This window comes from Heloderma suspectum, chromosome 3 (assembly GCF_057233095.1).
Source record: "Heloderma suspectum isolate Gila_16-S chromosome 3, 16-S_ref, whole genome shotgun sequence".
Classification (NCBI taxonomy): Eukaryota; Metazoa; Chordata; class Lepidosauria; order Squamata; family Helodermatidae; genus Heloderma; species Heloderma suspectum.
The window spans coordinates 30,532,449-30,557,742 of record NC_139460.1 but is presented as its reverse complement, the minus strand read 5'-3'; the positions used below and the strand labels follow the sequence as shown (position 1 = coordinate 30,557,742).

At 45.1% G+C, this 25,294-nt stretch overlaps 1 protein-coding gene across 5 annotated transcripts in view; it reads right to left on the bottom strand.

Annotated features, from left to right (window-relative positions):
* Positions 1-25,294, bottom strand: part of DDX10 (DEAD-box helicase 10) — a 269,050-nt gene that overhangs the window by 237,617 nt on the left and 6,139 nt on the right. For all 5 annotated transcript variants that reach the window (XM_084842749.1, XM_084842752.1, XM_084842748.1 and 2 more), the window contains exons 2-7: positions 20,022-20,082; positions 18,883-19,013; positions 16,521-16,679; positions 15,057-15,177; positions 12,400-12,589; positions 6,558-6,684 (exon numbers count right to left, since the gene is read on the bottom strand). In XM_084842749.1, coding sequence (XP_084698875.1) covers positions 6,558-6,684; positions 12,400-12,589; positions 15,057-15,177; positions 16,521-16,679; positions 18,883-19,013; positions 20,022-20,082 — 789 coding nt within the window. The remainder of the gene's footprint in view (positions 1-6,557; positions 6,685-12,399; positions 12,590-15,056; positions 15,178-16,520; positions 16,680-18,882; positions 19,014-20,021; positions 20,083-25,294) is intronic.

Here is a 25,294-nt window from a genome sequence, read left to right as displayed (position 1 = left end):
CACTGTGCATGTCCAAGTGTGTTCCCGTGGATCTCCTCAGTTCCTTGAGACCCCATACACAGTCTCGGATCCAAGGAAAACCCTCGGTATCAATATCAACAAGACACAGACACCGAAGAGGGAACAGTGGGTGGGTTGTGTGGATGCACAGATGACCACTTGAAGAACTACAGTTACAGGTAAGCAACCTACCTTTCTTCTTCGTGGTCTCTGTGCATCACACATATGGGTGATTAACAAGCCAACTTACCAGTGGTGGGTAGGTACGTCATCATAATACTGCCAACAATACCGCTCTTCCAAATTGGCAATTCAACCTTGCATGCACATCTAACTTGTAATGCTTCATGAAAGTAGATGAGGTAGCCCACTTAGCAGCCTTACATAGGTCCTGCAAAGGCACTCCTCTACCAAATGTTGTAGACGTCAACATGGTTCTCATGGAGTGTGCTCGGGTTCAAGGCAAAGTGTTTTGACCAGCAAGCTGCTATGCAATTTTATAGTCTTGGTTATCCAAGCAGCCAGCCATTGGGACAACACAGGTAAGCCTTTATTGGGTCCTCCATAGCAAACAAATAATCTCTGTGATTTACAAAAAGATTCAATTCGGGCTTTGTAAAAAGCTAGTGCTCTGAGAACATCGAGGTTGTGCAAACATCTCTCCAAGTCTGAGGAAGGGAATACGAAGAAGGCTGGAAGGACCACGGGTTGGTTAACATGAAAATCCAACACCACCTTTGGTAGGAAAGAGATGTCCAGTCGAAGGACAACCTTGTCCTTATGAAACCCACTGAAAGGCGTTTCGATACAGACCTTTAAGAGTCTGCAAACTTTCAGAAAGTTGCCTGTTTACTATTATAAGAGTGGTGGGTAGCCGGTCTTCTTGCAGCATCCAATACTTGTTGAACCAGAGAAGGAACCAATCTCCTCAGTCCCATGAAACAAACACTTCATTTCAGTTATTGCAAAGTTCATCCTTGTTTTTACTGGACAGCTGGCTCCTCAACCATCTTTTCCAGCAGAGACCCCTTTTTAAGTGGAGATACTGAACTTGGGACGCACATCCACAGCCTGTGCTCCACCACGGCGAGAAGCGAAGGCGCCACAGTTTTAATGTAGAATTTTATTGTTTTGAAACTGCTTGTATTGCTGTACATTGCCCAGAGTGGCCGGGCGACCAGCCAGATGGGCGATTAAGAAAATAAATAAATAAATGAATGAATGAATGAATGAATGAATGAATGAAAAGATCCTCCACACCGTCAGCTTCAATGTATGTATGTCCAGGTGCAGGATCCTCCCTCGATCCCAGGAGATCAGACTTCTTACAAGTGGAAGACAAATGAAATTGCCCTTGGCCATGCCTGACAGAATCGTGAACCACGGTTATCTCAGCCACCATGGAGCAATCAACAAACAATTGGTCCCCTCCTCCCTGAGCTTTGCTATGCCTCTCGGTAGCAAAGAGAGGAAAGAGACAGAAGAAGGCTCTGCTCCAGCAAAGAAGAAAAGTATCTCCCAAAGACCAACGGCCCACTCCCGCTCTCGAACAAAACATCTTGCACACTGCATTCGAGGGGCTTGCAAACAAGTCCACTGACGGATGCCCCCACCTTTGAAAGATCCTGCGTAGGACGACCAAAGACAGTTCCCACTCATGAGATGTTTGGAAGGTACGACTGGGTGGATCTGCCAAAATGTTGTCTTTCTCCGCAATGTGAAGCTGTGATGCGTATGCCCCTGGGGACAATCCAATTGTAAATTTTGAGGGTGAGCCCCACCAGCTTGGATGAGTGAGTGCCCTCTTGCTTGTTCAGGTGCCAAAGAATGGAAGTGTTGTCCATTAGAATTTGAATGTGTCTGCCCCTGAGGTAAGTTGCAAAAGCCCGTAGAGCCTTCCACACCGCAAGGAGCTCCAAAAAATTTATGTGAGCCTGACTCTCCACTGACAACCATCGACCCTGGATTTGTAGAGGCCCACAATGGCCTCCCCACCCATCTATGGAGGCTTCAGTGGTGAGGACTCAAGATGGCAAGGGTTACAGAAAAGGAATGCTACGAGTGAGATTGTTGGGATCCATCCAAAGAGAGATTGAGCAACATGGTCCGGGATCATGAACCAGGTTCAACGAGAATCGGTCTCGTTGTAGAAAAATCTGGATGAAGCAGTTTTGCATGGGCTGCATTCTCAATCATGCCCATTCCACTAGAGACACTGTTGCTGCCATATGTCCCAATAGACAATGGATGTCATAAGCAGAAGCATATCTGTCCCAGTACAGGGTGCTTGCCTTTTGTATCAATTGAAGTACACGGTCCCAAAGAAGATAAGCATGGCCCGTCATGGTGTCCAACAGTGCCCATATGAACTTTATAGTCTAAGAAGGGAGTACGCTCGATTTCTCCTCGTTGAGGCAAAGTCCCAAAGCATCGAGAAGATTCCAAACATGATAGAATGACCCATGACTTCTTTGGACATGTCGACCAGGAGCCAGTCATCTAAATATAGGTAAACTTCTATGCCCTTCAGTCGGAGCTATGCGCAAACTACTACTACACATTTCGTGAATACTCTTGGTGCTGTCACAAGCTAAAAGACAGCACCTGGAACTGGAACATATCTAGTCCTATGGTAAAGCAAAGGAACTTCCGGAATGACTCTTTGACTGCTACGTGGAAATCTAGCAGTGGAGTACTGGTTCTTTGCTGCTGCAGCTGGTACTGAGAGGAACAGGCTGCAGCTTGTTTCTAAAAGTATGAAGGTTGATGTCTAAACCAGCGATGAGGTTGATATGATGGTTGCTGTTGAGGCTGCCCAATTCCCATCTTTTTAACTGTTGTTCTGGCCTTCTGTACGGAATCCATTTGGTCATCCATCTTAGAATTAAACAGACTTTCTTTGTCAAATGGTAAGTTTTCAATTCTAGAACAGGCCTCGGGTGTTAATCCTGCGGACTGGAGCCATGTAGGACACCTTAGTGCAACTGAGCCCACCAGTGACTTCGTGCAGCAATCTGCCTGATGACATGCAGTGTTGATTTGCAGACGTGAAAGTCGAACTGCTTCAGATTGGAACACTTTGGCCAATTCTCTCTGATCCTCTGACAAATAAGTGCATAGTGAATCCATCTTCTCCCACAAAAATAATTGTTAATGGGACATCAAGGCTTGGTAGTTCGCAACACGGAGTCCCAACACCACCGATGAATAAAACCTTCATCCCATGAGATCAAGTGTACAGCCTTCTTTATCCACCAGAGATGCAGGAGATCGTTGAGACCGACCCTGAGCTAATTCGACTATTACTGAAATGGGCCATGGGTGTGAGAAAAGGAACGCGGCATCCTTCCCTTGCACTTTATACATGGACTCTGATCTCTCTGATGTGGGAGCCAGACTATGTTTGCTTAACTGTTTGAAGAAGAGTTGGTAGAAAAGGGGTCACTACCAGTACGAAAGACTCAGAGTACACCGCCTCAAAGCCTGGGTCCTGGACCTTTTCCGTCGGCTGTTGCACCTCTAATTCCTAATGACTGCACCATTCGTAAAACTTGTTCTGAAAAATGGTCCATATCCTCCGAAGGGGAAGCTCTGGTTCAGGCACCTACCACATCATCAGGGGACGAAAAAGACAGTGGGACAGAAGAATAAAATGAGGAATCTGACTGATAGTGCTCCACTGAATCATGCCATAGTTCCATCCGATCAGCAATCTTTACTTGCTCACTCTGCTCCTGTACAGGTGGAGTTGGCAAGGGACGATTTTGAGGGGCCCGATCTGTGCTGTCTCTAGCCAGCTGCAAAGAAGTCAAGCGCGGAGGCACTGGAGGTGGCTGCTGAAAAACATCAGCATCTGGTGGGCGTGAAACTGAAGCTGATGGCCCCGATCTATATCGAGAAGCTGCTCCTAAATATCTTGCATGATCATAGTACAGATCATAATCTCTGCTAAGCGACCAGTCATCCCATTGATACGACCTTGGAGGAGGCATGGACCAGCTTGAGTATCGATCCCACTCCCGTTGAGGGGAGCCATGTCTACTGCAATATTTTTTGTCATAATACCAAAGGGGCAATCAGAACCGAAAGGGAGGATCCCCATGAACTGTGGAAGTGGTGGTCTTCCATACCAATAGGATTGCAATCCTCGATCACAGTATTGTGATCCTGGAGATTGAGAGCATCAGTCCCAAGAGCTGAGATTGGGTTGATGCCGAATGGGGTAAAGATCTCTAATCTCCCGCTCCAAGACCATAGATGGAGGATCCCACAGTACAGTGGCAGTCAGTACCAAAGGCAACGTCAGGATCAGTGAGTTTAAAAGAGGTGGGGGAGGAGGGATCCCTGACTCTGATGATCTTGGAGGGGTCTTTTAAACCTCCTATTTCCTCTTTTTCTTAGGCACCGCCTCCGTCGCCGGTTTAGCATACTTGGCCTTTTTGGAGATTTTCTTAGCCACTGAAACTACCAGCGAACAGCCAGGTGGGTCTACTCTCTCCACCTCCAATGAGGATCGAGGAGGAGAGGCTAATTCAGATCTCAGCATCTTCTCAGCTCCTGGGACCCCCAAATTAGATTCGGGCTTCTGGGTGTCCACCGCTTCAACAGCTTTTGCCACAGAATCGCCTTCAATCTATCGGAATGATTTTTACGAGCTTGCTTCAGCAAAGATTGGCAATGGTGACAAGTCTCCACAATGTGAGCCTCCCCAAGACAAAGAAGGCCTAAAGAATGACCCTCCAATGGTGGCAATTTGCTGCCACAGCGAACGCACTTTCTGAAGGAGGCCTTCAGTGCCATATGCCAATAACACAAACGCTATTCTAATTAGGAACACTTCCAGAGACATGCAACAAACTGTCTGCAACAGTTCATTACAATTTCGAGTCTCCTTTCAAACTCATGTTAATTCCGTTCACTTATTCATTTCAGCCACTGAAAAGGCTTTCCTCAGTCATTCCACAGCATGCAACAACCGATTAGATTCCCAGTGCTTTGCAACCACAATCTCTGAATCTGCTAACACATGTACAGTTACATACATCAGAGAAGTTGTTGTAGGTTTGTTTTTGTTTTTTAAATCAGCATCACAACGCCTCAACTTAATCAAAGTCATTCCAAAGAATAACACCATCTTTTTTCCACAACACTTTAACCCAGGAACACTTCAGACAAATCATGGTCACTGTAAGTATTTATTAAAACTGCATGTAGCAAGCACCATCGCAGAAGAGGCATTTCACCTTCTCTCACAAAGGATGAAATGCCTTCAAGACGGTGCTTAGTGCTTGTGATGTGTGTGGACCATCTAGAAACAAAACATGACTGCTTCACCTAAAAAACAATTGCTGCCTTTCCCAACTTGCTGCCCTCCAGATGGGTTGGACTGCAACTCCCACAGTTCCCAGCCAGCATGGCTGCATCCAATAAAGCACAAACGCAAGCATGTTCATGCCAGCTGCCTCTCCCCAATTTTCCCCGAATCCCCCCTGCCCCATCCCCATTCCAGGCTTTACCTGGAACCCTCAGAAGAAGCTTATTGTGGGACACAGAGGGATGCATCAGATTTATCTGGATTTAATTGATTAATCAATGGAAACTCTTGCGATCAATCACATAAGTTTTGTTTAATCAGGTGATGGTCCTAATTCCAAAAGGAAGTCTGAAGATATGGGGCTAAATCCAATGTTACACAAGCAGGCTTGTGTTTGTGCAACAGGAGTTTTCCTACCCATCTTCTTCCCTGCAGCCTCCCCACCACACACACCAAATTTTCAGAGGATCTCCCGGTCCTCTGAAGCAAATTTGGGGTGTGAGCAGAGGACTGCATGGGGGAAGGGAAATTTATTTAAAGAATTTAAAATATTTAAAAAATATTTAAAGTGTACTTCAAGTGACCATTTTTATTTTGAAGAAAAAAGCAACCATAGGCTCCCAAATCCACAACATGTTCCCAGTCCAGATCAGGGTCCTGTGCAGGTTGCATTCAGAAGATGGCACTCCAAGGTTGCTATTCAAAAGTCACAGTTTACTGCAAACAGCACCGTTAGGGGTAAATAACAGCTGGAGAGGCATGTTTTCAGAAGCAAACTGGCACAGAAACACAGTCAAAATCAGGGCCCTATGGCTACTATTCCTTCAAAATAAAAGCAGCCAGTTTAAAGAGGCTTTAAAAAAATGGGTTTATTAGAATAAGTAGTTTTGATTCTAGCCTAGCCTTCTCTCTTGACAAGCTATAGATCAGTCATCTGTCAACAGTTATGTTTTTTGTGGGGAACCATTCTACAAAGGAAGCCTTCTGAAGCGGTACACCTGAGACAAAGGAAGTGAAGGGGAGAATTTCTTTCAGTTCACAGAATGATATGAACATACAAAATTTGCACTTCCCAAAACAATATGAAAATTGGAACACGCTGCTCTTCCAGTATTAGCACTTCAGACTCTGTGATCCAGTTCCCTGAACCAAAAATGCATACAGAAATATGTATATTAGGGAGAAGTACACACAAAAGAATTTTTCATAAATTGAAGGAGATAGGAATATCAATATGCAATACCTCTTTACAGCTTGCAAAAAATACAATACTCTTCTTATTCAGGTGACTTCTCAAAAAGGAGTACAACATATTGACTTTTTGATGCAGTTCACAAACAATGTAGTTCTGTTCCAAAGTTGCTGGAGTGCTAAAAAGAAAAGTCATATGATAAACGTAAATACTATTACTATAATAATAATATTATTATTATTATTATTATTATTATTAACATTTGCACTCCACCTTTCCACTAATGGTGCTCAAGGTAGCTAACAGCATTAACAAAAATATATCATCAATGAAATACAACATTAAAAAAGATAAGGCTAAGTCAGGTAAGACATTAAGTGCGCAGTCCTATGGCCACTAGTCAGCAGCTATACAGCCATAGCATAGGTCAGTTCCCTGAGAACTGACCTTCACTCCCTCCTGCACTGCCTCATAGGCAGCGTGTAACGGCCCCTTGCTCCGTGCTCGGAAGAGGAGCACAGAGCGGCAAAAATGGGGCATTCTTGAGGACATGCCAGGGCAGGGAAGTCGGAAATCCAGTACAACACATCCAACGTGTTGTCTGGCCGCTGCTTCCCACCCTCCGACTTCCCGTGGCTAGACAGCCGAAATCGGCTGTCTGGCTAGAAATGCAGGGTGGCTGAAGGGTGGAGGGGACGATCCCCTCCATGCTTCTCCTGCCCTGCATGGGATAGGCAGTCGCCTCCAAGTTCGGAGGTGGCCGCCTATCCCGGTAGGATTGCTTCCTAAGAGAGCAATCCTATGGTCACTACACAGTGTCTAGATGGCCATAGGATTTTCAGTTTCAGTTTCCCAGAAACCGCACTCCCCACCTGCTCCCCCACTGCCTCGTAGGCGGGACGATTCTTCCCTGCCTCCACACTCGTAACTGCAGCGCAGAGTGGGTGAAAAGAAGGTACTCCCGGGGGTGGGAAGGGGAACACAGAAGCACTGTTACGTTTCCTATCCATCATCTAGCCTCCTCCCGCCCACCCCCCGTTCCAAAGCTCCCAGCTAGGCAGCCAAAACTGCAAATGCAGGGCGGCCAGAGTGCAGAGGAGAAGATCCCCTCTGTGCTCCACACACCCTACATTGGATAGTGCAGAGGAGAAGATCCCCTCTGTGCTCCACACACCCTACATTGGATAGTGCAGAGGAGAAGATCCCCTCTGTGCTCCACACACCCTACATTGGATAGTGCAGAGGAGAAGATCCCCTCTGTGCTCCACACACCCTACATTGGATAGTGCAGAGGAGAAGATCCCCTCTGTGCTCCACACACCCTACATTGGATAGTGCAGAGGAGAAGATCCCCTCTGTGCTCCACACACCCTACATTGGATAGTGCAGAGGAGAAGATACCCTCTGTGCTCCACACACCCTACATTGGATAGTGCAGAGGAGAAGATCCCCTCTGTGCTCCACACACCCTACATTGGATAGCTGGCCAACTTCGAGTTCGGAGGCAGCCAACTATCCTGATAGGATTGCGCCCTAATAACATCAGTACAAACAACCAGTTAAAACCAACCATCATATTTATAGGTCAATTTGTGGGTCCAAGGATGTTTGAAATAAAAAAGTAATTTGTCTGCTAGCAGAAGGTCACACAACACTAGATAGAACTTCTTTGACGAGGACTTTGAGAGACTGGAGGTGGGAAGTTCCTCTCGAGTTCCCCCCAAATACACTTCAGATGTTGGCAAGATACAAAGAAAGACTTCTCCTGAAGATCTGAAAACCTGGGCAGGCTCATACGGGAGAACGCTGTCTTTCAGTTAACCTGGTACCAAGGCATGCAGGGATTTGTAGATCATAACCAGCGCACTGACACATTAAGTAAGGTTCTTTATTAAGGAATATAGACAAGAATGTAATTCTCCCTGCATCAGACTAAGGGTAGCATGTGACATAACTCAGCCATAATTCCTTGTCTTCTCTTCCTTCTGATGCCTTCCAAGAACATAAGAAGAAATGTGCTGGATCAGACCAAATATCTATCTAGTCTATTATTCTGTTCCCACATTGACCAACCAGCTGCTTGTGGGAAGCCTACAATTAAGACATGAGAGCAATAGCACCCTTCCACTTGCGTTCCCCAGCAACTGATATACAGAGGCATATTGCCTCTGATACTGGAGCAAAAATATAACCATATAGTAGCCATTGAAAGCCTTATCCTCCACCAGTAATATTATCTTACCCCCATTCAAAGAGTAGCTGTTTGACCGGCATGTGACATTTCCATTTGAACATAGTGATTTGATGGTAAGCAACATCAGGCAAAGTCAGTCTTGCACTATAAAAATGCAGGAGGACAGCATCTCCTTCTACCCCTGTCATGGTCCTGCTACCCAGATGGTAGTTTTCAAATGGGAACAGGAAGTCAAAGGTTTCCTGTAATGGCAGTGTCTGGCAGCAAATAATGGATTAATTAACCCATGAACTGTGGGGATGTGCACCACATCTAAGCCACTTTGTTTCCACTGGTGGTCTCCCGAGTGCAAAATATGCAGTCTCCACTGAGCTCTGGCAGAAAGCAACACCATAATCCAGTTTACAAAGTGAAATTAAACAAGGATACTTTCTAATCGGACTTCGTGTTTGCTCGTGTAACATTTTGTGGAGATATGCCATAGGCATCTTAAATTAGTCCTGAGGTTTTAAAAAAAGAAGGTGCAGCCAGCCCACCCCCCACCCCCCAGGTTCCAAACTATGGAAACGCTTCCTTATATCCTTCCACTGTGGAACCTGGAACCATTAAAAATATCTGCAGTATTTTATTTAAGTTGCTACTTCCTTTACAGAAATTACAGTGTTCTGTAGTGATTTGATTCAGCCCACTGCTCTGTAAATTAAGCAACTGACATTGCTGCCTTGTACTAATTCTGCTTAGAACTTTTCCCCCCCTGTTCTGGTAAACTGATGAAATACTGGTTCTCAAGGCAGTAATTCCTGTCGAAAAAGAAAGACTCCATTTACTTTTGCTTGGTTTTATTGTCTAATTCTAGCTACTAGAATATTTCAAGAGAGAAAGTAGAAGTGCTATCAAAAAGACATTTATCTTTGCTCATCAGGAAGAGAAAAACCCCTGCAAGCACGTGCATAAAATCAGAAATCAGAATCTAAGTAACTCTGTTACATTTTATACAAGCAGGGATGGGCAATTAGAAGTCTAGGGGCTAGATCTGGTCATTTTTTACGGACTCAGCAGCCCAGCCGAATTCCAATCGAGGTACAATAAAAGGTTTGTCATTGTATGACAGGTACAAGGGCAAAAGTATTTTTCTGGCAAGAAACAGAGATCTCTCACATTTTGATGTTACTACTCTTTCTGAAAGAGCAACATAAGATATGTAATCATCATCATCATCATCATTATTATTATTATCATCATCATCAAATCCTTTGCAAACAATAGCTCTGCAATCCTTACAACCCTCTGAGTTATAGTCAGTATTATGATGAGGAGGCCTGAGGCTAAGAGAACAGGGACAGAATTGCCTTAAGTAGGAAGAGGCTGTGGTTCAGTGGCAAAGCGCACGCTTTGCATACAGAAGGTTCCAGGTTCAATACCAGCATCTCCAAGTAGGGCTGGAAAAATTTCTGCCAGAAACCCTGGAGAGTTGCTGCCAGTCAGTGTCGACAATACTGGGCTATATGGTCTGACTCGATCATGGTCTGACTCAGTAAAGGCAGTTTCCTATGTTACTAAGCACGGAGTTCTCCTGGATATTCCGTCCTGTGTGCTTCCATCAGCATCTGAGGTCCTGCTCTCCTCCCTGCCTCTACCAGCCAACTCATTTCTCTCCCCACCCTCGTCCCCAGGCAATTTCTCTCTTTCATCCCAGATCACCACACACACACACCACACACTCAAATGATCCCCATCCATACACACACACACACACACACACACCATGTATGTGTTGGGGAGGAGCCGTAGCTCAGTGGTAGAACACCACCTTGCATGCAGAACGTCCTGTGTTCAATCCCCAGTGTCTCCAGAGAGGGCTGGAAAAACTCCTGCCTGAAACCCTGGAGAGCCGCTGCCAGTCAGTGTTGACAATACTGGGCTTAGATGGACTAATGGTCTGATTCAACATAAGGCAGCTGCCTATGTTCCTATCATGCATGCATGCATGCACTGTATTTCTATACCACCCCACAGGTGAAGCTCTCTTGGCAGTCCACAAAAACTAAAAACCATTAAAATACATTATATAAAATATAGAAACCATTTACATAAGGACATAAAAACAGATAGCACACACAACGAACAGCATGTATCTTAAAACAATTTAAAATACTCAGCCAAAGACAATCCAGGACCTGATTAAAAACTCATTATATGCTGCCAAACACCTGAGAGAAGAGAGCAGTTTCAACCTGGCGGCAAAAAGATAACAATGCTGGTGCAAGGCAGGCCTCGTCGGGTAGATCATTCCATAATTGGGGGGCCACCACCAAGAAGGCCCTAGGAACATACGAAGATGCCTTAGAGAGAGTCAGATCATTGGTAGCAGCAGAGGGTTGAAAGAGTTACAGCCCAGCCCGAACCAGCTCCACTCAGAAGAATGTAGGTAGATATATTGACGTTCTATGGCACAGCGGCAGCTGACCATGTTAGGCAACACACTAGTCCTGTTGAAATGCGGGAGAGTTCTCTCCTCAGCAACTTGTTCCCAATAATCCAAACAGTCTTTAAAAAGAGGCTAGCCAGCCAACAGAGCTTATGAGCCCAAATAAAGCTTGTAGATCAGATGTGGGGAAGCCTGTGACCCTCCAGATGTTGTTGGACTACAGCTTCCACCAGCCCCAGCTACCATGGTCAAAAATGCTGAGGGATTGGAGCTAGTTAGTCATACTTACAGTAGACCCACTGAAATCAGCGGGGCTTAAGCTGGTCATGATTAACTTACACCCCATTGATTTCAATACGTCTCCTCCAAGTATGACTAACTCTGGATCCAATCCGAGCTTGAGCTGTTGTCCAACAATATCTGGAGGACCAAAGGTTCCGCACTCCTGTTGTAGATTAACAACATCACCACCCAGAACTGAGGCTTCGTTTGGAGCAGAGAACTAGGTGAGCAGAAAGGCCTGCTCCACACTTGAGAATCACGGACACTCCAGCATGATGTGATTAGTAGTCGGGGGAATGCCACAAGCCACGCACAGGGGTGGGGCACTCAGAAGCAAGACCCACTGCTTTCAACAGAACTTACTACGGTCACAGTCCTAAGCATGCATACTTGGAAGTCTGTATTATGCCTTCAGCTATCCAACTGGTATTTAATTGGATTGTTACGGGGTATCCTGCACTTACTATTTTCTGGTCACACACAGACGCCTCTGAGATAGGGTGGGCTGGATCAAATAAAAAATTATTTGGGCTGGCTTTTGACAGCTGCACAGTTAAGCTGGTTTCACCTATTTTAAATTGGATCTTTTATATACTACGTTTAGCTCACAGCTCCCTGCCTAAAGGCCAAGAAGTTATATACTGAAGTGATTATACAGGACTTGAAATGACAGAGCAGCACTTGAAGCAAAAAATTCTATGACCACACTTTTGACTAGCCATATTAATTTTATTTTCTGTGTGTACACGTGTGTGTGTGTGAACAAGAATGTGCACACATGTATGTGTGTGTATGTATGTTGTGAGACAGTGTGGATGTGTTCGTGTCTGTGAGAGAGACAGAAAGAGCACACACTTTCTGGCCTGTTTTATCACAAGCACATCCTGAGGTTGGATAATAGTACTTCCCTTCCTGAATTGCATTTATTTCTTTGAAATAGTGAATTAAATTTATTTCATTGAGCTCTAAAAGGACAGGGGGGTTCCTACCTGAACTTTGCTTTTTCATGCACCCAAACATATTCCGGATCTTTCAAGCTCAGGCGGGCCAGGTCCTTCACAGATTTGGTTTGTGTGGCTGAGAAAAGCAGCGTCTGGCGTTTCTTGGGAAGGTTTTCTATGATCGCATTCATCGTATCAGCAAAGCCCATGTCCAAAATTCTGTCGGCTTCATCAAGTACTGGAATGAGAAAGGCTGGCTGGAGGGAACTGGATTTTCTTTTTAAAGCTTCTAACCTTCAGACAGAGGGCAAGACTAATTTCCCCACTGATACCAGGGGCTTACCCACATGAAATGTATTGCTCCAAAATATACAGGACAATGTGTTGGCGTTAACCCATGTGGTCTCCATTCCCATCCTGTTGACTTATAGCCCCAGCTGAAACATGGTGGGTTGTTTCCAGATTCAGGGCCTTCCCTATTTTGTGTCATAGCCCCAGCTTCAAGCTGTGACCAGGGCACTGATTCATAGAATCATAAATTTGGAAGGGATCTTGGAGATCTTCTAGTCTAGGGGTGGGGAACCTCAGATCCAGGGGTCAAATCTGGCCCTCCTGGGGTCCCAATCCAGCCCTCCAGCGTTTCCCGAAAGGCCACAACCCCTGACCCCAACCACTAATTGTTGGCAGTTTCCCAGCTTTTGTGCAGTTTTCCCTGCATTCTAAAAAAGTGGGAAAACCTAAGACTTATCATACTGGCAGTAAGAGCTTTAAGCTACAATATGCTGGCATTTTTGTATTTTTGCCCCATCCCTTTTCTCTTTGGCTCTGTCTGCCGCTGGAACACGCCCCCTGAAAGCTTCCATGAAATTGATTTCAACCCTAAGGCTGAAAGAGGTTCAGCACTCCAGATCTAGTCCAACCCCCTGCTCAAATCAGGCTCTGCTATGCAGCTATGTCAGGGTTGGGCCCAGACTCCCTGTGGAGACTGGGGAATCAGAATTAGAATCAGAGTCGGAAGAAGAGACAGGCCAGGGAGCAGGGGAGGAAATTCCGCAAGAAGCTCAGGAGACAGACAGGAATCTTCTCACAGGCGCATTAATCAGTTAGAGTCAGATACTGCTTCTCCCTCTGTGGAAATTCAGCAACTTGCAGAAGGGGAGGGGGAGAACTTGGCAAATACATGGGCCAGAAGTCACTCGAAGAGGGCGGAGCAAACGAGAGAATTTAGGCATTTTACACATGAGACAGTTAGGGGAAGACTCTTCCTGAGGGCGGGGCTGAGGAAGTCTTTCTAGTTCTGTGTGAAATGGGTAATGCTAGATTTGCAGCAACTTTCTATCCTATAGTAGCATGCCTCTCAAAGAGAACTTCAAGTAGGTTAATTAAGGCTAAGCAATTTAGTCAGATATTAGAATCTGAATTGTTCAAAGACTGGCAGTTCTGCATAATAAAAGCCTATTGGAGATTGAGTCTTTGTCTGGTGACTACTGGCAGATGGCCACCCAGCCTCTGTTTAAATACCTCCAGTGAAGGAGAACCCACCACCTCCAGAAGTGGTCTATTCCACTGCTGAACAGCTGTCATTGTTAGGACATCTCTCCTAATGCTTAACTGAAACAGTGGAAGCTGAGGTGCCCAGAAGCTCTGGGACAGGGGTTATGGAGGCCCCAGACACAGACCCTGACACCAATCCAGGCTCTAGTCCCCAAGTCCCTGCCTCCAAGATGGAGCTCCTGGGATGGAACCCTTATCCCCAGGGACCCCTCTATCTCCGGGCCCCAGCTGGCAAAGATGACTATGCCTCCAACTAGATGTAAGCGAGTGCAAGGATCCAGGCACAAGGACTTCTTCTTTGGTGGTGGGCTCTCCCACACTGGAGGCATTCAAGACGAGGCTGGACAGCCATCTGTCAGGGATGCTCTGACTTGGATTCCTGCATTGAGCAGGGGGTTGGACTCGATGGCCTTGTAGGCCCCTTCCAACCCTACTATTCTATGATTCTATGATTTAAAAATCTCCCTTCACTCCTGGCAGACCCTGGACAGGTAGCCAGGCCAAGGGAAGAGATCAGGACTCCACTGGGCTCCAGATCTCACTGAACCAAGTTTATTTATTTATTTATTTGTTTGTTTGTTTGTTTGTTTAAAATATTTGTATCCTGCCCTATATCATTAAGTTGTCAGTCTGGAGCTGCCTGAGGCTCCAGCCCAACGCTCCCTGCTACCAGCTCTCCGGGCTGGCAAGCAGGCTGATGGATTGCACAATCCTGTGCATCCTTTCTGAGAAGCACGTCCTGCTGCATTCAGTAGGGCTTACTGCCAGGTAATGGCGCATGAGACTGCAGACAGAGCTACAGCTGCCCTCCTTACGAGTGAGCGCCTACAGCTTGGTTGGCTCCCCCAGAACCCTCTCTTGCCACGAGGGATCCCGGTCGCAGTCAGGACAGGACATTTTACCCCCTTGGTCATGGAACTCCCTCCAAGCGAAGCATTCAGGCCTTCAAGCTGTTAAGAAAAAGGAGCAGGGGCAAGACGTATCTTTTTAGAAAGGCTGTTACAGTCTAGACTGCACCACTGGAAGCTTTAATAGAACTTAAGGTTGGGCCAATGGCTTTCACTGCAAGTGTTCTGAACAGAAGTCCATATCTGAATTTGCATTAATCCTGCTCAGGGAAAAACGGCTTCAAACAAACATTTTATGCTTACTCAGCATTTGCAGATTAGAGGCATGGAAATATGATGTTTCATCCATGTGCTGTAAAAGTCGACCAGGAGTACATATGAGTATGTTTATATTGTGGATTCTGTCCGATTCTTGTTTCAAGTCCTGAAATATCAGACAGATTTGAGGGTTAAGATGGATAATTTCAGAATATATGCTTCTCACACAGGAAGTTCTATAAAAGGCAAGATGCAGCAGGTCACAGCAGAGATCCAACCATTTCCCCCATGCAACTGCACACGGTGCACACGCATGCCTTGCGGTGGCATGGAGAAACTCACTGGAACTGCACAATGAGCCACAGAACACAGAAAACTTTCCAGATGGAGTAGCCTCCAATCTGGGGCATTTTCAAGCAGATGCCACATCACAGCTTGTTTACATGAACTGAACCTCTCTAGAGCGTCCCTTGCACAAACAGATACCAACTTCACAATCAAAACATTTTCTGGAAAGGCTTTAGTGTAGGACTATGGAACCTCAGAGGGTGGGGCCTACAAGCTTCACCCCTTGGAGGAATCCCCACTGTTCTCTTGGATCCCAGATTGAAGATAAAAGCAGGGATGTGGTCCACAGGGACTCCGCCAACGCTGGGAGGAATGGCCGCTCTTCCCAGCACTGGCCAAGTCTTCCTTCGCGCACCAACAGGGACAGCGCAAGGCATGCGGAGGAGGCGCCAGCTGAGTCCCCTTCTCCGTGCTAGGAGAGGCATGGAACTTCATGCATCTCTCTGCACAGAGAAAGGAAAAATGGGGGAGGTGGGGCAAAGACATGGAGGGCACTGGTGCTTAAATGTGTGTTTGACTTTGACAGCTTTTAACTGCCAGGGCATACAGGTATGATGGGAAACGGTTAACACAACTTTGTTTTAGTCAGCATGCACGTTTTCTTGAAAGGATGTTCCGCCAGGTTCAATGGAACTTCCTTCCAAGTAACTCTGGTAGAACATGCAATTTCCAAATCAAACCATAAGGACAGGGTTATGTAGGATGGAATTCAGCAGAGATCTTCTGTCTAAGCCAGCCTTGTAAATTAGTCCATAAAAGTTGCCAGCCGCTGGAGGCTGGTGGAAGAGGGACAGAGAGATCTGTCCCTCCTACAGAAGCCCACGGAATTTCTATGCTGGGGCAGAGAAGGGTTTGAGCACTTTATCCTTTCTCCACCAACCCCTTCAATCACTTGCATGGAATTCCATGCACTTGCCTGCATGTGATTCTTTCTCGCATACCAGGCTATTTAAATACAAGGCTGTTCTAAACAACCTTAAAGATGGCAGGCACAAAAACACAAAGAAGTGACAGTCAAGAAACAAGGGAGAAACACAACAACGATGAATGCAGGCATTCCCATACTTTCACTTCAATGCGTGGCATCTCTCCCTTGGCAAAGTGCATCGAATATTCCCACACTCAAAGAAATACTAATTATAAAAATAGGGGGAAGCAAACCTTTCCACCGATGATAAGGCCTGCTGAGAAGTCGTGATTCTTCCCCACCTTACGCAGAACCTCAAATGTTTGGTATGCCAACTCTCTGGTAGGCGATATTATCAAAACTCCCAACCCATCCATGGAAGTCCACTGCTGGCGGTATAAGATTTCCAGAGCCTGAACAGTTACAAAATGCTAATTAGAAAACCTATCAAATTCCTTCATGGTGTGCTTTAAAAAAATAAAATAAAACAGAGCAGCCAGGATAATATATTTTCAACATCTCTACATGGACAGATTACATGCATATTACAATTTTAAGCTTTACAACCATATTTTAGTTTGCCTCAAAGGGTACCAGTGATACATACTTAAAAATATCTAATTAAGTATCTGAACTTCCGAAGATCAGGACTTGGCTAGGAAGCAAAGTGATCATTAGGTGCGCACCAATGTCCCACATGCTCAGAGAGAACACCACCAGCGTTCCTTCCAGCTGTAGAAGGAGCTGCTTTGGAAAAGCGGATCTCAGAAGCACCCTACAGAGCTCATTTAAGCCATGATCCAAAAAATAACAGAGGATCATTTATACACCACTGGTCTGATCTGGAAGGCTGTTATTTAGAAGGTTGATATTTAAGCAGCTCAATATGTGGCTTCAGCCCAGATATTCGAGCCGATGTTTCAGAGTATATAATTCATATCATACTTCTCAAAATTACCAACTGTTACAGCTGAGGACTTCAGAGGAAGAGGAAGCAGCAGCAAACCTTCCACTGTGTTTAGATCCAACTCCATGATCCGCTAAACTTCGTAACTAAGTACCTAGTGCCTGAGTTTTCTTTTTTTCCTCCTCCATCCTAATCCCTTTTCCTTTCTGTCATGACTTTTAAACTGTAAGCCTCCAAGCAGGGACTGTCTTATTTCTTATCTTTGTAAGCCCCTCTGGTAGGCTTTTTGGCTGGAGGGCAGGATAAAAATGCTATAAGTAAATAAAATTGCCAAAATCCTAAAACAGAACAGAATTATGGAGCTATGCATGTTAGATCTCTTTACTTCCATGTAAGCGTGCACATCCCCAATTCGGACTGGGACCACATCGCTGGGGGGGGGGGGGGAACCTTTCCACTCCACCTGCTTTTTTGGTGAAATTTCTCACACACACGCACGCACGCAGGGAAGTTTTTTAAAAAGGATCTATTGGCTGCAATGGAGCCTTTTTTCCATTTTTAAACACACCCGCGGAGTAGAGGTTTTCCTCTGCAAAATCTGATTACACAAAAAGGCCAAACTAAACATTCTCTTTAACACTAATTCTGAAGCTATAGCAGGTTCTATAGCAGTTCTCAAGCTTCTCTGTGTGGAAGAGACTGTACAAGCAGAATAACATCTTTGAGTTTTGTTTAATTTCTCTGACGTAGCGCTCTCGTGCAGGGTGTAAGACAGCCCTTCTGTATCTGGAAGGACATCCCTAGACCCAACTCAATTATTTTTATATTAGGTTACAATGTAATCATTACACTCTAATATAATAATCGCCCTAGTATTACTCCCTTTTATATACCAGCATTCTCTGAAAACACAAATAATGAGAGTAGTCAAAAAGGGCGGGGAAAGCGACTTGTAACACTTTTAATATGCTGCACAGAGAAAGTGCAGGATGTTGTTCTATTGAGATCTTTTAAGAAAAGGTATCTGCAATGCCTGCAACAGGCATCTGCAATGAACTAAATATGCTATCTTTTATAGGGGAGAACTGCACTATTAGAAACACCAAATGTCAGGCAGGTGACCATGCTACAAAGATCTCCTCCACGAGCTAGCTTTCTATGTGCAAGGCATTTTTAATATTGGGAGGTGGGAATTCTAACAGCCCACTTTTAAGTGGTACAGTCCAACAAGGGCTATACCATATAATTCTACAATTCATGTAGCTTGGCTCATATGATAGGAAAATAGGACTAAGATGCCCATGTTAGGCCAGCATTAACATAATCAATACAAAAGCACTTTATCCTGCTATGCCTATGAGCATCTACTAGATAAAAATATAAAAAAGAGTAGATAAAAAATCATCACCTAGGGAGGTGGTGGGCTCTCTCACACTGGAGGCATTCAAGACAAGGCTGGACAGCCATCTGACAGGAATGCTCTGACATGGATTCCTGCATTGAGCAGGGGGTTGGACTCGATGGCCTTGTAGGCCCCTTCCAACCCTACTGTTCTATCATTCTACGAGTGTCAAATATAAGCACTGTGAGAGGCCCTGTTGGCAAAAGGTTCCACGGGCAAACTCTGTATTTGGCCAGTTAACCTTTTAATAAAATGCAATACATATTGGCTTACAGCACGATATGCAGCAAGGAGATGCATTACTTACAGGTACAAGGAAAGCCAAGGTTTTGCCTGATCCTGTCTTTGCAGCTCCCAGCACATCTTTACCCTGTAATGCCAAACCTGTGGTCTGCCTCTGGATTTCAGTCACCATGCGATACTGAGCTTCCTGCAAGCCTGGTGGACAGAAGACAAAAACTATGGTTTTAACATGCTTGCAATCAACCATTTATCAGGGTTTAGCAGCATGTGTGATGGGGCTGCTCTAGCTAGCCCCACCCCCATCATGGTCACACCCACTAACTGTGTATTCAGCAAGTATGAAAAGGGGCACTACAAATGTACCAACATATATGCAAAATGCAAGGGGGATTCTGATTGGCTCAGCATGCAGAGAAGCTCTATGTACATGGGTAGGGGCAATTCCCACAGTTGCTAATGGGGCCCCCTCGTGGTCCCGAAACCCCTTCACGTGTCCTTTTAACATGTATTGGGGCGGGGTGTCTGAACCTCCCTCTAGTCACCTGTGATGAGCAAAGGGTGACTTACTGGCGACCAGACAACGGACCGTTTATAAACTGGAAGAGACCTGATGGGGGGCAGGGGTTGTTTGGGGGATTCAGTGCACCACAAATGACTAAAGGGCATGTGGGCTAGTAAACATTCCTGTGGACGTCCTTGCAAGGCTAAGTTTTTGCATCTGATATATGGAGATTGTTGTCTTCACTACAAAAATAGTGAAAGCAATAAAGGCTTACCGAATCTTGCTTGTAGTTCATCATGTACAATAAATGCAAATGTGTCTTATTTCATCACATATAAGTACAGCAACAGATGTCTACATCTGCCACACATGACAAACTACATGTGGGAATCATCCAAGCCCCTATATGGAAGTGACTTCCATGCAGGAAATTTTATTTTGGACTGGAACAGACTTTATTACTTGCTATTTATAAACTATCTTTAACCTGCTAATAAAGCAGGTTTATAAATAACTATTGCCTCATTACTTACAGGCCAGTAAAAACACCTCTAGGTGACTAGGCAGAGAACCTTTATAAAAAGTTTATGGGGGAGGAGTTACTAGGCCAAAAATGACTAAAATAAGGTCATGTAGAAGGGTGGGCTAATAACTTATCAGCAAAGCTGCCATAAGGACACTAACAAAAGTACTGTGCTTACCTTTCAGTGTTTTCTTGGACAATGGGAAATCCGAAAATCTGACAACTTCATTTGCATTTATCTGAAATTAAGCAACAAGAAACAAAACCCAGCTCAGTAGGTTTTAAAATATTAAGTGAAATATGAAAAAAATCTCATTTAGGCTAGTAATGCTAAAGTCGACGTAGGTCAAGAGGGTTTAACTCAGTCCTCTCTCCTCCCGAATCTCTGAATTACATGGAATTAGCTGGCATAAGAGAGATTTTGAAGTGCTGTCAATACTGTTAGAGATCCAACGTTATCTCAAGAACTGCACTGTTACATGTGAGAAGATACAATCTGAGGTAGGCTGTTTTCTTAAACAGATCTACAGTACTATCCTATGCATGTTTACACAGAAGTAAGTCCCACTGAGTTCAGTAAGGTTTACAGCCAACTAAGTACATGCAGGATTGCAGCCTTAACCCACAACCTCAAAACACTTCTAAGAGAGCAATCCTATGGTGCCAGGGTGAGCATCTCAGGGGTCATAGGATGGCTCAGAAAACCCCTTCTTAGGTCAGTGCTCCAACCTTGGAAGGGGGAGTCAGAGATTCCCCACCCCCACCCCTTATAGCCAGCGCAGAGAGAACTGCACTGGGTGCCTCTCTGAGGTTGGAAAATTAACCTCGGAGTGAAAGGGGGATTTTCTAGTGAGCAGGGAGGGGAGGAGACCGGAAAGGCCAGGATACAACTTATCCCAAGCCTCCTCCAGCCTCCTTCCCTCCCCCTCCAAAGCACCCTAGCTAGATGGGCTGAAAAACCCATCTAGTGAAAATAAAGAAGATCAGAGGACAGTGAGTCATAGATTGTCTCTTCAGCCCAACAAGGCACAGGAATCTAGGAAGCTTCTGAGTTCAGGGGCTTCCAAGCAGCAGGGGTGCAATCCATAGTAAAATAAAGAGATTAGGTCCAGGGCTGTATATTCTTGCATTTCAACGGAAATGCCATGCAAGTACTAGATCAGGACCCTCAGCTTTCATTTTTAAAATAACATTTTTAGGCCTGGTGGCAGGCTTCAACAGTGCCTCTCCTCGCCATGGCAAAGCTGCACGGCCCTCTCCCAGCCTTCCTCCCAACTTGGATCTACAGAGGCGGGCAGAGGCAGCTGTGGCGGTTGTGCAGCAGCTCCCAACACTTACCCAGCCCCACGGCCCAACACCTACCCAAGCTTCCTCCTTGGGAGGAAGATTGGGCATTGCTCGGCAGCTGTGCGGCCAAAGCCCCTGGAGAGCCTTGACCCACGCAGGGCCAAACTGGCAAAAAGCAGAACAAAAAGAAAAAACACTGCTCTTTCCTGACCCAGAACAGGAAATATGGGTGGAGGACAGTTGGATGCCACTGCCCAGAGGTGCAGCACCCAACCAGCCACTCTCGCCACTGGTCCTTCCCTCAGGAAAGAACATAGCCTGGAGATGAGGAGAACTAGAGGTTGGTGATTATAATGTAGAGAAGGCCAAGCCAAAAATTATAGACCTCTGCCTCTGTGAGCAACGCATAAAAAAGTAAGGTCAATGCCTGACAAAACTGTGGGAATCAGAGGGGATCCTATACGGCCCTTTTCAGTTTCCCTCTGTTCCTAAACCCCCCGTGTTCTGTTTCTGTGAGTGACACAAACATCCCTCATCAGTCAAAGCCTGAAGTGATCTTGCAATACATCGAAATCGGGTGCAGAACCTCATGCCCAAGCCTAAATCTGACCAAGTCCCCTTCCCGTGGCTCCACCCCCTTTTCCCCTAACCACTAATTGTTGGGTTTTTTCCCAGCTTTTGTGCAGTTTCTCCCCCCATTCTAAAAGGTTGACATGCCTCTCCCAATGCTTAGCTACTGGAAGTAAGAGATTTAAGGTGCAATCCTATGCATGTTTAGACAGAAAAAAGTCCTACAACTCCCAGGATTCCCCAGCCAACCCTTAAGCTAAAATATGCTGATATTTTTGGCCCCGCTGGCCACTGGAATGCAGCCCCCCAAGAGCTTATTTCAAATGGAATTCAGCCCTCAGGCTGAAAGAGGTTCGATTCCACCATGTTTTTGACACGGTTCCTCTTTAACAGTGAGCAACTTTGGAGGAGTAATTTCAAAGTCTCCCAAATGTTGCTGAAGTGATTATTTAAGAAGGATCTCTGCTTGCTGTAGCAAATGCTTTTCTAGTAAAATAGTTCTGGGAATAGAAACTAGCTGTGATGATAGTGTGGCGTAGTGGCTAGAGTGTTGGACTGGGAGCCCAGAGATCCGGGTTCTAGTCCCCACTCAGCCATGGAAGCTCACTGGGTGACTTTGGGCCAGTCACAGACTCTCAGCCCAACCTACCTCACAGGGTTGTTGTTGTGAGGATAAAAGGGAGAGGAGGAGGATCATGTAAGCCGCCTTTGGGTTCCTTGCAAGAGGAAAAAAGGCGGGATATAAATGCAATAAATAAATAAAAATAAAATATAAGAGCTGTTGTGGTGGATGAAACTGGCAACATTTTAGGAGAAGCTCTACATTCTCAAAGTGAGGTTCATTTCAAGTAAGAAGGCCTTACTGTTGGTGAATATACAGCTTTAAGTGCTGCTTAGGTTGAATATCATTATAATGTTGTTGTCATTTATATGTATCAGAGTACTGAAAGGTGTTGATCCTTAAAGCATTTGCTCTGGAAGGAACACCAGAACTGTTGTGAACCACCCAGAGAGCTTCGGCTATTGGGCAGTATAGAAATGTAATGAATAAATGAATAAATAAACAAACATCCAGTAAGCACACCCAACTCCAATATTTGCAGTTCCACAGAACGAAATGCATGTGCATGCATGGGCTTTAAAAAAAAAAAGAGGAAATGATGCTATCTCAACATATTTCAACCTTCCCCCCTCCCCCCAAAAACCAGCATCTAATTTTCATTAGGACTCGAGCTGCAGAGATAAAAACTGATTACAGACCTGCCACACATAGAAATCTTAAAACTCACAGATATATCTTCAGAATAAATCTGTCTAATTATTTCCACTCTTGGGATAAGGATATACACATAAATTAAAGGCAGTTGACATTTTTGTACTCTACATTTCTCTCACAGCACTGTACATGCCATTGATTAAAAATCCTATTATTGGCACGTAAAATGCCAATTGGGCACACCACTGTAGTTTAATTTTCTGGGAGCTAAAAAATATTGGCCGTTTCAGAAAAGAGGTTTTGATATTAACAAAGGAAGTATTTTAGAAGCATAAAGGAAGAATGAAATTACTTCAATGTGTTCAAATGCACAGAAAGGCGGGAACTAGTTTGTAAAGCATAATACGGTGGTATCTGGAATAACAGCAGTATTAATTCATTGTAAACAACATATAATGCTTTGAGTATTTCAACAGCTTACATGGATTGAAGTTGAAAATCACATTTACACAAGACATGTCTTCTACAAAGCAAGATGGATTCTGCTAAATGTAAGCATTTCATAAATCTAGGGTCGGGAATATGTTACCTCCAGATATTGGTAGACTGCAGTTCCCATCAGCCCTAGCCAACATAGCAAATGGTGAGGGATAATGGAAGCTGCAGTCCAATGATATCTGGAGGACTACATGTTCCCCACCCTGGTCATGAATGATGGAAATAGTGTTTAAAAGACCAGCCGCTGTCATAGAGACTGGCAAACACACTTCCTGCCAAGCAAAACTGACGGCCACCAGAGGAGCCAGGTGCACGGAAAGCATAATAAGAGCCTTGCTGGATCAGGACCAAGGCCTACCTAGTTCACCATCCTCATTCCCACAGTAGCCAACCAGATGCTTTTGGGCAGCCCGAAAGCAGGACGTAAGCGCAACAGCACCCTCCAGCTCATGTTCCCTCACAACTGGTGTTGCAGGCCACACTGCCTCTGATACTGGAGGTAATAGACAGCCATCAGCTGGGTTCACACAATACGACAAGCCCGAGTGTGCGCTGTCGTTGAATCATGGGTTGTTGTGTTGTGCAAAACCAGCCATGCTAACAAACCACAGTTAGTTAACCACGAACAACCCACAAAAGGAACCCATGGTTTGTTGTTGAGTTGTAAACTGTGGGTTGTTCATGGTTAAGAGACCGTGGTTTGATAATGCGGCTGGGTTAACACAACAACCCATGGTTCAACAACCACCCACAGTTCAACCAGTACTCTGGCTTGATATGTTGTGTGAACCAGGTCATCATGACTAGTAGCCACTGATAGCCTTATCCTCCATGAACTTGTCTAATCCCCTTTTAAAGCCATTTAAGAGAGTGACCATCACCACACTTTACCACAGCAAATTCCATGCTGTGTGCTGTATGATATATGCTGTATGGTGGGAGATTCAGGACAGATTGGTGGGAGAATCTGTCCTGAATCTCCCACCATGCAGCTTCACTGGATGACCCCAGGTTCTTGCATTATAAGACAAAAACCTCTCTGTCGATTTTCTGCATACCATCCATAATTTTATACCCTGTTATCATGTCATCGTTCACTCAACGCCACAATGTCCTTCTGCTGGTGGACACATCAAACCCATCTACCTTTCTCCCTAACATACTAGTTTTCTATGTGGAGGAATTTTATTCTTACGATTGCACAGGAATGTATTGTGCTATATATACATGTGACACACATAAGATGGAAAGCAAAACCTAATGTTGGCTTCCCAGTATATGTACACACACATTCAATCATCAAACACAATCAGTACGTGCCACTACCTGCAACCATGTGCCACAGGTGGCACAGGCAGTGGGTAACTCTGGCAAATGGGGGGGGAAGGTTGCAGGAGAGGGGCTGGAGCAACTCCTCTATGAGGGAAGGTTACAACAGCTGGGATTGTTTACCTTGGAGAAAAGGCAAGTAACAGATGACATGATAGAGGTGTACAAAATTATGCATGGGGTGGAGAAAGTGGATAGGGAGACATTTTTCTCCCTCTCTCATAATACTGGAACCCAGGGTCATCCCAGGAAGCAGATTGGTGGGAGATACAGGACAGATAAATCTTCATACAGCACATAGTTAAACTATGGGATTCGCTACCACGGGACATAGTGATGGCCACAAATTGGATAGCTTTAAAAGGGGGGTTAGACAAATTCATGGAGGATAAGGTTACCAATGGCTACTAGTCCTGGTTGCTCTATGCTGCCTCCAGTATGAGAGGCAGTGTGCCTATGTACACCACATGGACATGAGGGTGCTGTTGCACTCATGTGCGGCTTGTGGGTTTCTCATGGGCAGCTGGCTGGCTACTATGGGAACAGAATGC